This window comes from Mauremys reevesii, linkage group 6, assembly GCF_016161935.1.
Source record: "Mauremys reevesii isolate NIE-2019 linkage group 6, ASM1616193v1, whole genome shotgun sequence".
NCBI classification, from domain to species: domain Eukaryota; kingdom Metazoa; phylum Chordata; order Testudines; family Geoemydidae; genus Mauremys; species Mauremys reevesii.
The window spans coordinates 108196493-108210380 of NC_052628.1; the positions used below are offsets into that span (position 1 = coordinate 108196493).

The following is a 13888-nucleotide window of genomic DNA, read 5'->3' on the forward strand; positions in this document are numbered from 1 at the left end:
GAAAGTAGCTGAGGCCAATTAAGACAAAGTTACTATTCAAATGTTAGTATATCTGGTGGATTCGGGTAAGCCAAAAATGCTGCATTCTGACTGAAGCTCACTGGGTTTGCGTTTAAATTTTGAAGTGTTCATTGATCAAAATTAGCAAGGACAACAAACAAGCCTCACTTAATTGCACATTTTATTTTTATGTTCAGGAGGCAAGAATGAGATCCTAAGCCAACATTCAAGTGAACAGCTGCAGTAGCCTGGGTACACTGAAATTGCAACATTTCTCAGCTATAGGACCATCTGCTCTGAATCAAGTGATACTAATATGTTATATTTTACAAATAACGCATATTCCATTGATAGGTTCAACAACTGTTCACAGAATATCAAGCAAGTCTTTGAGCAGTTACTGAGTAAGTATTTTTTCAGCCAGAAAAAAATAGTTTTAAAGGTAATTTACAATTTTAACACAACTTTTAGAGTAGGAATTGTAAATAACTTTAAAAAAATTAGTAACCAAAAAAATACAATGTACAGGTTTTAAAGATTACTGTAATTTAGTATTCAGACCATACCAAAATAGTTTTATTACAATTATATTCTTCAGTTATCCCTTGGACATTTTAAATTAGTACGAAAAGCTATTTCTAAATAGAAAGAAAATCAATGCGGTTTAAATTTCTACAGATCACCGTGTTAAAAAAAAATCATAATACACTGTTCTGGGCCCTGACAAATAGAGATACAAACTATGTTTAAACATGAAAGCATATACAGTAGAAATTTAAGGGTTTGGTATGGCCTCAGCACTATTTTAACATGTTAAAAAGTAGCCTACAGAATTTAAGAAAAATCCCACAGACCCCAGTCCAAGGCTCTGCTGCCCACGAACCACTTCTAAGCAGAGAAGCCACATCACACAGTCTGACTGCCATGTTAGTTTGGAGTTGCCGTCTGCAATATGGACACAAAAAGTACCGTATGTTAGATTAGCAAGATAATGCAACAAATCAGTTTGTACAAATTTACAGTAATTGTATTTATATTCCAAGCACGTCCATGCAGTGTGGTTTAATTGAATTTGAGGCAATTCCAATCTAATCTTTCCAAACTTGGTTAAAACATGTTTTTCTTACATGAATTGTGTTTGTTTTTTAAAACAGCCTAATTTAAAGGTAGTACAAACTAGTTACCTCTGCACCTAGCCTGGAAACTACCTTAAAACCACACCATATCTAAAAGGAACCACACCACAACATGATTTTTTTAATCCTGTAGCAAGGAAGCGAGAAGGAAGGAAACAAATGAATCTAGTTTCAATTAGAATGTAAGATGGTCGCATACCATTTAAAAAAAAAAAAGCTCCATTACACATCCATCCCACCCAGGAAGTCACAACACAAGACAACATCGTGCTCTGCTAGAATCCAGTCTATTCTTAACTCTGGAACGTCACATTAAAAAAAAAAGTGAGTTAAATTATGTACAGAAGCTTTGCTGCTTCAGTTCAGCATGGATTTACTTACAATAGCCCTATTGAACCAGTTAGTAGACTGTACATAGATAAAGAAGCAGAAGAGTCAACCTTTTTTTAACTGGAATAATTGGACCAATAAATATCAATGTTCAAAGTAATGCTTGAATAAAGGGTATTATTGTCCCCGAAGCAAACCAACTGATTTTTTTAAATATGCAAACTGCAAAACCCAGCAGGATTTGAAATTAGCAATGCTAGGAAGCCACCAACATAGGTAATGGCCATTTACAATGTATTGCAACTTGTCCAGATATTAAATACAGCCACAATCTTGGCATTAAAACAAAGCAGGAGACTGCGGCTCTTTTGCCACAATTTTGGCTGTGCTAGTCTAGCCCAACTTCTTTACTCTATTCATATTTGTTATCACAGGTAAATCCAAAGATTGGTTAACCCAGCTACAGCCATAAGCAATTCAGCTTTTGGAAGGTTGTTTTCTGCACAGAATTTAGAACACAAGGCTACTTAATTTTAAGTAACCCATGATAGAGCAATTCTGATTTTCCTTTATTTCAGTTATAAAAACTTAAAATAGTTTGCTTGAAAAGTTAAAGCTTATAGTCGGAGTTGTACCAGTAGTAAATATTTAGTGTTCCAATTTAAAAGCAATACTTGTATCTCCATATCAATTACAGGCTTAATCTTTGAAGAGGCCATTTGAAACACTGGGTTAAGATAAGGCTAGAGACAAAGAGGATACTACATAACTCAATCTACCATGCTGTAAATCCTACCCTACAATGACCCATTTGCAGACTGAAGAGCAAGTTAAAAGAATAGTCACCTACACAAGAAAAGCTCAGTGTAATTCTCAGTTGTTTTAAGCATACATGCTCCATTTGATCCAGACAAACCTGATCAAGAAGTCTTGGAGGATATAGTTGTGTCATATCATCCTGATTTACAATAACTTGTATTCTAATGCACTACAGTTCCAAAAAACTCACTAAGTTGACACAGTTGTGTCACAGAAGTAGGAAACTTTAGGATCTCATCACTTCTAAAGATGATGTCACATGCAAAGAGTTTTACTTTAACCATAGGAAAAAGTTACATATTTTGAGTGATCCCTCTTCAGAAAACTAGTTTTCTTAACGCATGCTTTCTTTGGTGGTAGAGATGCATTACATAAGCTTCTCACATGACTTTATCATTGGACAATCTTTTATGCTAGCCAATAATTGAATTACCAAAACAATTTCTCAAAGACAGATTTTGCTCTGCCACCTGTTTTACAATTTCACTCGTTACCACCAACCCCGTTATACACACTGCTCCAAAATCTTAAGTTTCCTGGAAGTATAAATCAAAATTAGCCTTTGCAAAGCCACCAACTTTAATGAATTTTTAAAAATCTATTAAAGTTCTGGTTAGAGAAATGGCTTTTAGTTCCATTTTATTGACTAGTGATTTCCTCTCAGCTCTTCCATATCAACATAATATTTCTAATTAACACCCATTTTGAAGCCGACTACACTTTAAGTTGACCATTTCTTTAACATTTCTTTCAAGTTTTATCCCAGCCCCAGATTCCCCTTGGGAAAGGTCTTTGGTTTTCTATCATCTTCTATTGCTGTGTAAGAGACCCACAGAAACAGCAGAAACTAACTTGATCAGGGGAAACCAGCGATACAGACTATGCCGCATTAGATGCGCAAAGGAAACAAGAAAAAGGGACAAACACTATCTAAGTCTCTCAAGTTATTCATAATCAGGCAGGGTGGTTAATTTTTTTTTTAAATCAGGTTTATTTTAAATACTTTTTTAAAAAATGAACCTATTTTAAATTAAATCTGAAATTATGATCACCTATGCTAAAGGTACCATTTTACTGTAACCTATTTAATTCATTTAAGTTAAATTAATATAGAATATTCATGCAATCCAATTTGTTAATGATTTAAAGACAAATGTCAGACCACTAGACTGGTCAAAGTCACTACCTAAGTACAGTTCCAGGAACCAGAGTTTGTTGAAGTGTTAACCCAACTTTTGATAGTAACTTTTGCAGGTGCAGAGATAATATTTTATTCATTTGAGTTTATTCAGCTCATTCAATTCAACTGGTTCATTCAGAGCCGAGAAAGCAACTGAAAGTTGAAAAAGCAGGAAAGCTTTCTCTTCCGATTTATGAAAAAAATTAGAACCAATAGATCTCAACCTGTCAGAGCTAAAGTCCAGGAGGGCACAATGACCAGAAGGAATTGGTACAATTCACTTGTATTAAAAAGAAATCAAACTTTTTTTTGAATGTATCCAGCACATTTAAGGTAGTTCTATTTAACTAAAACAATTTTGAAGTGTTGTGTGTTCATTTTTAATTGAATTCCAATTTCCATTCAAATATAGCTTGACACTAACAAAAAATAAGAAATGCATCCCTATTTTTTAAACACAAGGATAATGTAAGAATTAAGAATATGAATGATTAGCTATAACTGTTTAAATAAGTATATATAGATATAGTGTGTCATCCTGATTTGCAAAATAGTACCAAAGTATTCTCAAAAGGCTGGTACAACCTCTCTCTTTACAGAAAATAAGAAATACAAAACGCAAATCAAGATTTTTAAAATCAAGATTTCCTGCTCAGATTTATATCAATTATAATTGATGAATTACTGTACTTTAATTTGAATCAATTCACCCTGTAATCAGTTCCATTTTAAAAAACCGAACACTTGATATCCTTCAAAAACAGATCCTAATATTGAGGACTTGGCTGAAACTCAAATCGAGCTGATGCCAGTAGAATGAGACATGCAACCAGAAGAGATAGCAAAGATATCAGTCCACAGGAGTTGGGATATTCAACCACCATTAGTAATCTGACCCAGGAGATCTGAAAGCCGACCCACTCTGGGTCTTAAATAACCCAGATTTCTTGACCTTCAGGGCCCATTTGTTCCATCTGGCCTTTGAAGAGAGATAGGGGGAAATGGAGGCATAAACTAGTGTAAATATCCCCATCTGGCTAATGTTATACTGCATGGGAGAAGAGTGGACATAACTGCACTCCATTTTGTTTTGGAAATATTAAGCAATTGGCACAGTGACCAGACCTTAAGTATGGGGCTTCTTCAATTTAGAGGAAATAAAATACAGAAATTTAAATTAAAAAAATACTTGGTCCTTACTACAGTTTAAGCCCAGATGCACAGCATCTTTTTCCTTCGGACTCATTTTAGACTACAACCATTGCCAACTCTGGTGGTAGTCTAAAGGCAAAATATGGTTGTGAAAGTTTACTAGCATGCCCTTTCCTAAGGCTTTAAAAAAAAAGTAATTTTACTTGCAAAGTAGAGCAAAGTGCCTAGCACTAGATTTTTGTCAAGTTGCCAAATGTTTGTTAAAAGTACAATTCCGTCTTGCGCTCTTCCTTCGTAAACCAGTCTTCGAGGATATTATTAAAAAGAAAGCAGCCCTTCACATCAATACTCAAATGAAGACAAATAGTGAAAGACAAATACTGGTAATTCTAATCCTTCAAAGCACAGATAATCAAAAAATATTTAATGGTGGTCTAAATCCTGGGTCCTTTGTGATGCTGCAGATGCACAGCATTTATTTGTGCAGGTCTATGAAATCAGTTAGAGAAACAGGATAGGAATTCAGCCTATGCAAAGAATACTATGGGAAGAGTCCTTAAAAATATATTCTTTGTGGCTACAGGCATATATGAACATGGCAAGGTCCTCCCAGAACCAACAGGCTTGATTCTCAAGTCATGGAAACAAGGGTTGGTAGTGAAGGAAAGACCAAGAAGGGGCGCGGGGGGGGGGGGGGGGCACGCAAATCCTTAAAAAGAACGGACCATGGTTCAATCATTCTCCATGCACCAGCAAACCCGCCTGGGAGGAAGTGACTCGCTTGTGCTAAGCAGACAGAATTACCTCTCACATCTCATCAAGTATGTGGATGGCAGAGTATGACAACTACAGCAATATAAAAAGGTAGGTAGCCCTAGTATCAATCATGCTTAATGGGAGGTTTGCTAGGAACTTAAATAAGGGAGAATATCAAACTCATAGCTGAGCAGCAGCCTACGGTTTTGGCACCCACCAATTCTAGTGAGGCACAGTAATATAGTTGACAGCTCTTGTAAGTTTTACTGGGCTAAGTGCCTCATGTCCAGGATCTTTATGGTTGTTTCGTCAGGGCCCAACGTAGAATGTCCTTGTTCCCCGCACACAGCCCCAACTATACAACGGGGAAATTTTACAATCTGTGTATAACAGCCTGTAGAAGAGAGGTAAGCATGTGTTATTTTTATTGTCACCCACATGTGCTGACCACCTCACTAAACAAAAAACTACAAAGTATTTGGGTTCCTTAAAAATCAATCACAAACAAGGAGGGCACGAGGGGAGGAAGAAGGTAAAAAAATGCTGCAGCTCAGTATGTGCTTGTTGCAAACAAAATAAAATCAGTTTTTTCTTAATTTGTAGGTTTTGCTGCATAGACTGAGTTTTTAGGAAGATCTGAATGGGTTAAAGGTGGTGGCTAGACAGACAGAGCATTCCAGGTGGGAGCTTAGAAGAAAATGGAGACAGCAGACTACCAGTGTAAAAGGTGGAAGGGTAGGGACTGTGCTTAGGTCAGCAGCTGAGTGACTCCGGGCCTTAAAACAAAGGACAAGTTTGACATTTACACACAATAATGTGGGATGCGGTGAAGAGGCTGATCATAGGGGGCAAGCAATGATTATTTGGGCTAAAGATTTTAGCCCAGACAGAAAGCAGCAAGGTAACATAGGGAAGTTCTTGGGGAAAAAAAGAGGAAACCTGCACAAAAGGGATCATAAAGCAAAGAAACATTTAAGATTTTGAGAGTTCTCCACCTACAGAATTAGGAAGAACCCGCAAGTGCTATGGAACACTCAAAAGATGAATTGTGCTAAGTAGCACAATACTAACACTGATTCTATGTTTGCAGTTCTATGCATCAGTACCAAGGAAATATGCAAAATAGTTAAGGCCACATTAGTAAAGGAAAGGAGGAAGAAAAGGATTTATAATCCCGAATGCAAGCATCTGCAGGGAACAGTGAAGAGGGATACCAATAAACGTTTCCATATATCCATTTAATAAGCTTTAGAAGTGAGCAAGAATCCTTGGCATCGGAAGACAAATGCAGCTGGCATTTCTAAAGCCTGGTGCATGAGAATCAATGATATACTCTAACGTCTCAAGAGCAAAGTTAAAAGGAGAGAAAGCACTATAAAGATTTCCTTAAATACTAACAAAATAAGCACAAAGGTAGGAAACCCAGATTGGATATAATAAAATCAAGTTATCACCCAGATGCCATCCAGAAACCATGAATATAAAACACAGAAAGACCAAGGAACAGAACTAATAGGTGATATCAGCAATCCTAATATAAACCTGAACTTCACTCTGGGATATTATGGTATCAATTTTTCTAAAATAATTGTTTCTCTGAACAGCCTATTTCTGAGCAATTACGAGGATAAAAACTGCTCAACAACGTTCCTATACATATTTCTGCAGCTCAATAGCCCTTCGTCCTAAGTAACAGTAGGACAAAGTTGGCTATTCCCACAATGGAGGAGAGAAATGAGACCATATGAGAATGTAGAATAGAGACACTGAACTTCAAGAAGGGAGACTGAAGTAACCTAGAAAAACATTGAAGAACTAGAGAAGATTAGTATTGAATATCTGCATGGAGACTTGTGGGCTCAGCTATTAGAACTGCTTAATTCCCAAAAACAAGAAAGCATCCGGAAATTAAATGTGATCAAATGACATGGTATGAACTTTAAGCCAAAAAAGACTGAAACCCAGTACAAGTGATGTGAATGGGATAAAACATTCTCTCTAAAAACTTTGGCAGGTGAAAGACATGAAAAATTTTTGCCTTTGGCTATTCTTCAGAGTCAAGTAATAACTCAAGGACTCAAGTTACACACTTTTCCTTATTGGAGGGAAAACTACTGATGTGAATAGGAATTTTGCTTGCACAAAAACTACAAGGCTGCGTAAGCAGGCAAGTTTGTGGAATCAAAGCTAAGGGGCATGGAAGTGAAATTCCCCCACCCCCAATGAAGTTGGCTTTCTGCAATGATTCATTCGATAATCTGAACCTCTTGTTTGAACTTTCTAACCAACATGAACAGTCACTTGCTTCCAACATTATTTTCTATCCCAAATAAACTATCATTACCAAGGTTCCTTCAGATGGATTTTTCCTTGGATTTTAAAAGCATGATTTGGGGTGGGGGGAGAAAATGAACAGACCGTAAAGAACTATCTGCTCTTTATAACTCTAGATTACTTAGTGTGTCATTGCAGAATTTTACAGAGGTAAGCAAAGTCTTCTGTTCTTACTCATCTAATAGTCTCAGTCTAGACAATGGCTTCTGAACATGGGTGCCCCCTTACTCCCCAATTTGGTATGGAAAGGCCTCTGCAAAGCAAGAGCACTCAGCTCCAGAAGGCCAAAAGACACCATCTACACAGGCTGACACCAAATATGTACAAAGACAAGGTGGGTGAGGTAATATTTTATTGGATCAACTTCTGCGACCCGAAGAAGAGCTCAGTGTAAGCTTGAAAGCTGTCTCTCACCAAGAGACGTCAGTCCAGTGGAAGATATTACCTCACTCACCTTGTGTCCCTGATATCCTGGGACAACACGGCTACAACACTGCATATACCAAAACATATAATACTTTGTAAAAAGAGGTATGTGTGCATGTATGCAAGGAAGAACCACTGAATCCATTTTCCCTTCAGCTAATAAGGTGGCCACCGTACTTGTAAAGTGTCCTGTGAATGCTATTAGGGAGAAGACTGGTGACTTTATTTGTGGAAATACAGGATTTGATCCACCATAGAGGTGGTTCTGGAAGACTCTTCCAGGCCATAATTAAGATGTTTTTTTTAACCTGGACATGTACTGTGTAAATAGAACTTGGATATCTAGCCATAGCCAAATTATGCCAAAACCTAAGTCCCCACCCCACAGACTACAGGTCATTCTTCCATTTGGTAATGACTACCCAAATTCTGTGCATCAACTCATCTTCCTTGTTTGTATGAAGAGTGGGGGTTAGAGGACTCTGGTTTCAGGTCCTCCCTCAGTGAATAGCTCAAGTACCAGTTTCAGCTGCTCCTCAGACATTTCCGGAAGAGCTAGAGTAAGGGTATGTCTACACTACGGGATTATTCCGATTTTACATAAACCGGTTTTGTAAAACAGATTGTACAAAGTCAAGTGCACGCGGCCACACTAAGCACATTAATTCGGCGGTGTGCGTCCATGTACCGAGGCTAGCGTCGATTTCCGGAGCCTTGCACTGTGGGTAGCTATCCCATAGTTCCCGCAGTCTCCCCTGCCCATTGGAATTCTGGGTTGAGATCCCAATGGAAAAACAGTGTTGCGGGTGATTCTGGGTAAATGTCATCACTCAATCCTTCCTCCGGGAAAGCAACGGCAGACAATCATTTCGCGCCCTTTTTCCCTGGATTGCCCTGGCAGACGCCATAGCATGGCAATCATGGAGCCCATTTTGCCTTTTGTCACTGTATGTGTACTGGATGCTGCTGACAGACACGGTACTGCACTGCTACACAGCAGCATTCGTTTGCCTTTGCAAGGTAGCAGAGACAGTTACCAGTCATATTGCACCGTCTGCCATGCCATTGTAAATTGGCGATGAGATGATGGTTATCAGTTGTTCTGTACCATCTGCTGCTACCATGGGTGCTCCTGGCTGGCCTCGCTGAGGTCGGCCAGGGGCGCATAGACAAAAATGGGAATGACTGCCCGGGTCATTCCCTTCCTTTGTTTTGTCTAAAAATAGAGTCAGTCCTGCCTAGAATATGGGGCAAGTGAACTAGAGAACCAGAGAGCACAGCTGCTCCGTGTCAGAGCCCCAGAGATCCCGCAGAAATGATGAGCTGCATGCCATTCTAGGGGGTGCACCTGCAACAACCCCACCTCCTCCCCCAACCCTTCTGGGCTACCGTGGCAGTGTCCCCCAATGTGTGATGAAGTAATAAAGAATGCAGGAATAAGAAACACTGAGTTTTTAGTGAGATAAAATGAGGGGGAGGAAGCCTCCAGCTGCTATGATAGTCCAGGCAGTACAGAATCTTTTCTTTAGACATGAAGGTGGGGGGGGCTGATGGAGCTCAGCCCCCAGTTGCTATGATGAGGATGGTTAACAGCTGTTCTGTACCATCTGCTGGGAATGACCAGGAGTCATTCCTATTTTTACCCAGGCGCCCCCAGCCGACCTCACCGAGGCCAGCCAGGAGCACTCACAGGATGATGACGAGGACGGCTATCAGTCCTTCTGTACTGTACCGTCTGCCACCGGGGAGGGGAGGAGAGAGGATGCTGCGGTTTAGCGCTGCAGCACCCCGTCTACCAGCAGCATGCAGTAGACAAAGGGTGACATTGAAAAAAGGCGAGAAACGATTTTTTCCCCTTTTTCCTTCGAGGGGGGGAAGGGTGTAAATTGATGACATACACCCTGAAACACCCGGGAAAATGTTTTTGACCCTTCAGGCATTTGGAGCCCAGCCAAGAATGCAAATGCTTTCCGGAGACTGCTGGGACAGTGGGATAGCTGGAGTCCTCAGTACCCCCTCCCTCCCTCCATGAGCATACATTTGATTCTTTGGCTTCCTGTTATGCTTCTCACGCAGCACTGTGCGGAGTCCCTGCTGTGGCTTCTGTCTATCATAGATTGGAGATTTTTTTCAAATGCTTTGTCATTTCGTCTTCTGTAACGGAGCTCTGATAGAACAGACATAATCTGACATGGCAATACCGATTTGAGCACTACTCCCCTCGTCGGGGAGGAGTACAGATATCGGTTTTAAGAGCCCTTTATATCGATATAAAGGGCTTCGTTGTGTGGACGGGTGCAGCATAAAATCGGTTTAACACTGCTAAAATTTGGTATAAACGCGTAGTGTAGACCAGGCCTGAAATGGCTGCAAACCTGGTCAGTTTCATGGTCTTCCCCCTCCCCCGCCACAAAGTTCCTAGTAGTAGAAGTGAAAACTGAGCAAAGCATTTCCGGTTCTCCCCTGGAGCTTGCAAAAGCTATGAGCAGCAGAAGATACAAAAAAGAGTTGTCTGCAAACTCAGGGCAGCAGCCTACTGGTTACACACACTGTTGACATTTAGGTGCTCACCTTTGCAAGGCTATTCTTTAAGATGCAGATGTAAGCACTATAAACTGAGTTTGTTAACAGAAGTTTAGGTTTTGCAGAAGGCAACGGTATTCATGCAGTAAAACTTCTTACATGCCACAGGGGAATAATTTTTCAAGCCCTGATTCTGCAACCAAAAAAAAAAAAAAAAACCAAGAATGAAGCAGCTGGAACTGCTAACAATATGCAAAAAAGTATCAGGAAGTGACACAGGGCCAGAAGATAAAGCAGAGAATTCACAGGAGTCCTGAGTGTCAGGTGCCACAGACTCCAACTGTAACCAATTTAATTTTAGAAGGGAAGAATTAAATACCTGTTATTACTGGGACTTGAGTATTAAAGTTCCAAGACAGACCTTTGCTCAGTGGGTCAGCAATGCAGACAAGTTACCCATCCTCATCTTGTTACAGGGGTCTCCTCCCTTGTAGGGTGAAGAAATCAGAATGCGGAGGGGGGGAAAACTTGCCTTCTCCCAGTGGGAAAATGAGAAGCACTGTACCTAGGTAAACTACAATCCCTCAGGAATTGACGAGAATGAAAAAAATTCTACATAACTCACTGACCCAGATTCTGATTTCAGCTTTGTTGAAAACCAAAGTGGAAGCTAATGAAACCCAAGTACAAGCCAATGGGGATGAGGCACCAGATCAACAAGTCCTTTAAAATCTCTTTTGAAACAATGCAAATACTAGATACAAATCTAGTCCTGGAAAAAGGAAAAGGAGGATTTAACCTGCTACAACTAATTTCTAGTCCCAAGACAATTTCCTGTGACCACACACAGTACATAACCACTCAAATCTCTTGGCCTTCTCACTGAATTAAGAGCAGGTTGATTGCAGGACCTGAATGTCTGGATTTTACAAAGTACTATCCAGGAGGGAAGCAAATTCCTAAGCCGAGCAGCCCTCACTAGTATCACCCTGCCGGCAGCCTCTTCCCCTTTATACAGGGAAAAGATTAGCACAAGCAGCTAAAATGTTTTTCAGCTACCATACAGAAGAAAGTGAGGAAGATGGGAGTCAAGAAGCAGCCCTCCTGGTTACAAGACTTAGAAATAAGAGATTCCATTCGTCTGGGATTCAGATAAAATTGTTATTTCTTCAAATTGTTAACCCCATAAGATAAGTACACAGTCTTGTCTGAGAAGATTTACATCTAGCCCCTCAACCATGCCCTAAACCCCGTTAGGCTGTCCACTTCCCTTACGAACGCCTTCACAATGCTTATAAAGGGTCTTCACTCTTGCTTAACAAATTGGAACGCCTATGAGTGTCCTCAGCAGAACGGATCTTCAGACAGAAAGGAGTTTAACCAGCTAAGAGCAGCCCTGTCAACTCTTAGTAGGATCTGCAGACATGGTTCAGCCTCAGGATTAATGATGCTGAAGACTGTGGACAGATCTGAAAGAAACAGCCTGGATACCAAGTCATTTGACATCAAGCAGGAGATTGGTCAAGAGACTGTTTAAAGTGTTTTTTAAAAATGTGCACCAGTTTACTACATTTAGGATACAGATGTTAAAAGGTTACATTCTAGATATGAGTATATTATAATAATGTTTTACTGAAAAAGGCCTCTTAGGAGGACCTCTAACAACAATGTTTTTGGAAGTTAATATGATGCTATAGAAAGTAGCCTTAAAAGTAAGCAAAAATGTAGAATATGGCCAGAGAATCCCTGACGTGATAGACTGATAACATTGTCTTGACACCATAGGGAATAAATTGGTATAAGTCAAACGATAGCTAAGTCTACTATTTTAACTGCTAAACCCATACCTTTCAGGAAGCCATTAGAAAGTCAATTTTAGATTTTTATTATATTAAAAAGAGAGTCATTTCTGGAGACACTCAGACTTAAGTTACTCTGCATTCATACATTATAAAGCGACAAATGCACCGTTGTAAACACCACTCTTAAATAAAAGGAGGATACAGACTATTTTCCCAAGAAAGTTATGCCCAAGATAAATTTTTGGGCGCACCTGCACATGAAAGGATAAAGACAAGACCTGGGTCTGAATGAATCCTTAGGCATGACTCTGTAGGCGATAGCTCAAATATACATTTCACAAAATATGGTTTGATGGTAAGACATACATATGCATGAAGGGAAACTACACACAGTAGATATGTGAATTATTTGAGAAATTACAAAGTACCACCAGAGAATAAGATACACAAGGAAAACAGTGAATAAAATGAGTACATCAAAAAAAGTGACTAAAAAATTTCAAGTTCTGAAATTCTGCAAAAAGCTATGTTTGGGGGAATGTCACAGTAAGTATCCATGACATTTTTGGACCTACTATACAGTAGAACCTGAGTTACAAACACATCAAGAATGGAGGCTGTTCAAAAGGTTATGATTGTTCTTTCAAAAATTTACAACTGGACATTGCCTTAATATAGCTTTGAAACTATTATGCAGAAGAAAAATGCTGCTTTTAACCATCTTAATTTAAATGAAGCACAAACAGTTCCCTCACCTTGGAAAGTTAATATAAAAATCCCTTTAACAGTGTACATTTAACAGTACTTGCTTCACCACCAACCCCCTCATCTCTGCTGCTGCCTGATTGTGTATTTTGGGTTCCAAATGAGGTGTGTGGTTGACCTGTGAGTTCGTAACTCTGAGGTTCTACTGTACTTCTGAAAGCCGCCCCCTCCCCACAAGGCTTTAAAGCTAAACTATTTCCACAGATGGAGGGGAAAAATGTATAATAGGGAGGATTAGAAACTGTGCTTCTGCTCAAGCAGTACAAGAATCAGAAGCCAATTCTCAATTTAGAAAGAGAAATACTCATTTTCCTTTCCCCTTAGACATTCGGCTACTAAAGGTGAAACACAAAGTAAAGAGCATTGCTTTTGCCCTTTACTTTTTTTGATGCATGACAGATTCAAAATTCTCCCCTCCACGTAGCTTTCCAGCTTGCTTTATACATTTCAGATATTAAATTTGTATTTCTCTCATTGGTAGAAGGCTCTGCAAAGATCTTTGGAATAAAAGAGGTCATAAAAGTCCGTAACTTGAGCTGCAGCATTTTCAGTCCCCAACTGGGGCAGAGGTATGCTCTTTACACTGGAGACACTCTAATCAGCATTCTCTACCTTGTCCTTCATTTATGGAATAGGAGAGCTGCAGCTTGGTTGATAGCCTCATG

General features: G+C 39.5%; 1 protein-coding gene across 25 annotated transcripts in view; it reads right to left on the bottom strand.

Annotated features, from left to right (window-relative positions):
* Window positions 1-13888, bottom strand: part of ELAVL2 (ELAV like RNA binding protein 2) — a 148302-nt gene that overhangs the window by 71278 nt on the left and 63136 nt on the right. For 11 of the 25 annotated variants that reach the window (XM_039545431.1, XM_039545437.1, XM_039545434.1 and 8 more), the window contains one exon: window positions 855-945. The exons of 4 other annotated variants lie outside the window; for them this stretch is intronic. In XM_039545431.1, coding sequence (XP_039401365.1) covers window positions 855-926 — 72 coding nt within the window. In that variant the 5' untranslated portion in view covers window positions 927-945. Of the gene's footprint in view, window positions 1-829; window positions 946-13888 lie in introns of all 25 variants that reach the window. 10 more of the 25 variants (XR_005600711.1, XM_039545423.1, XM_039545426.1 and 7 more) reach the window with 1 other exon arrangement.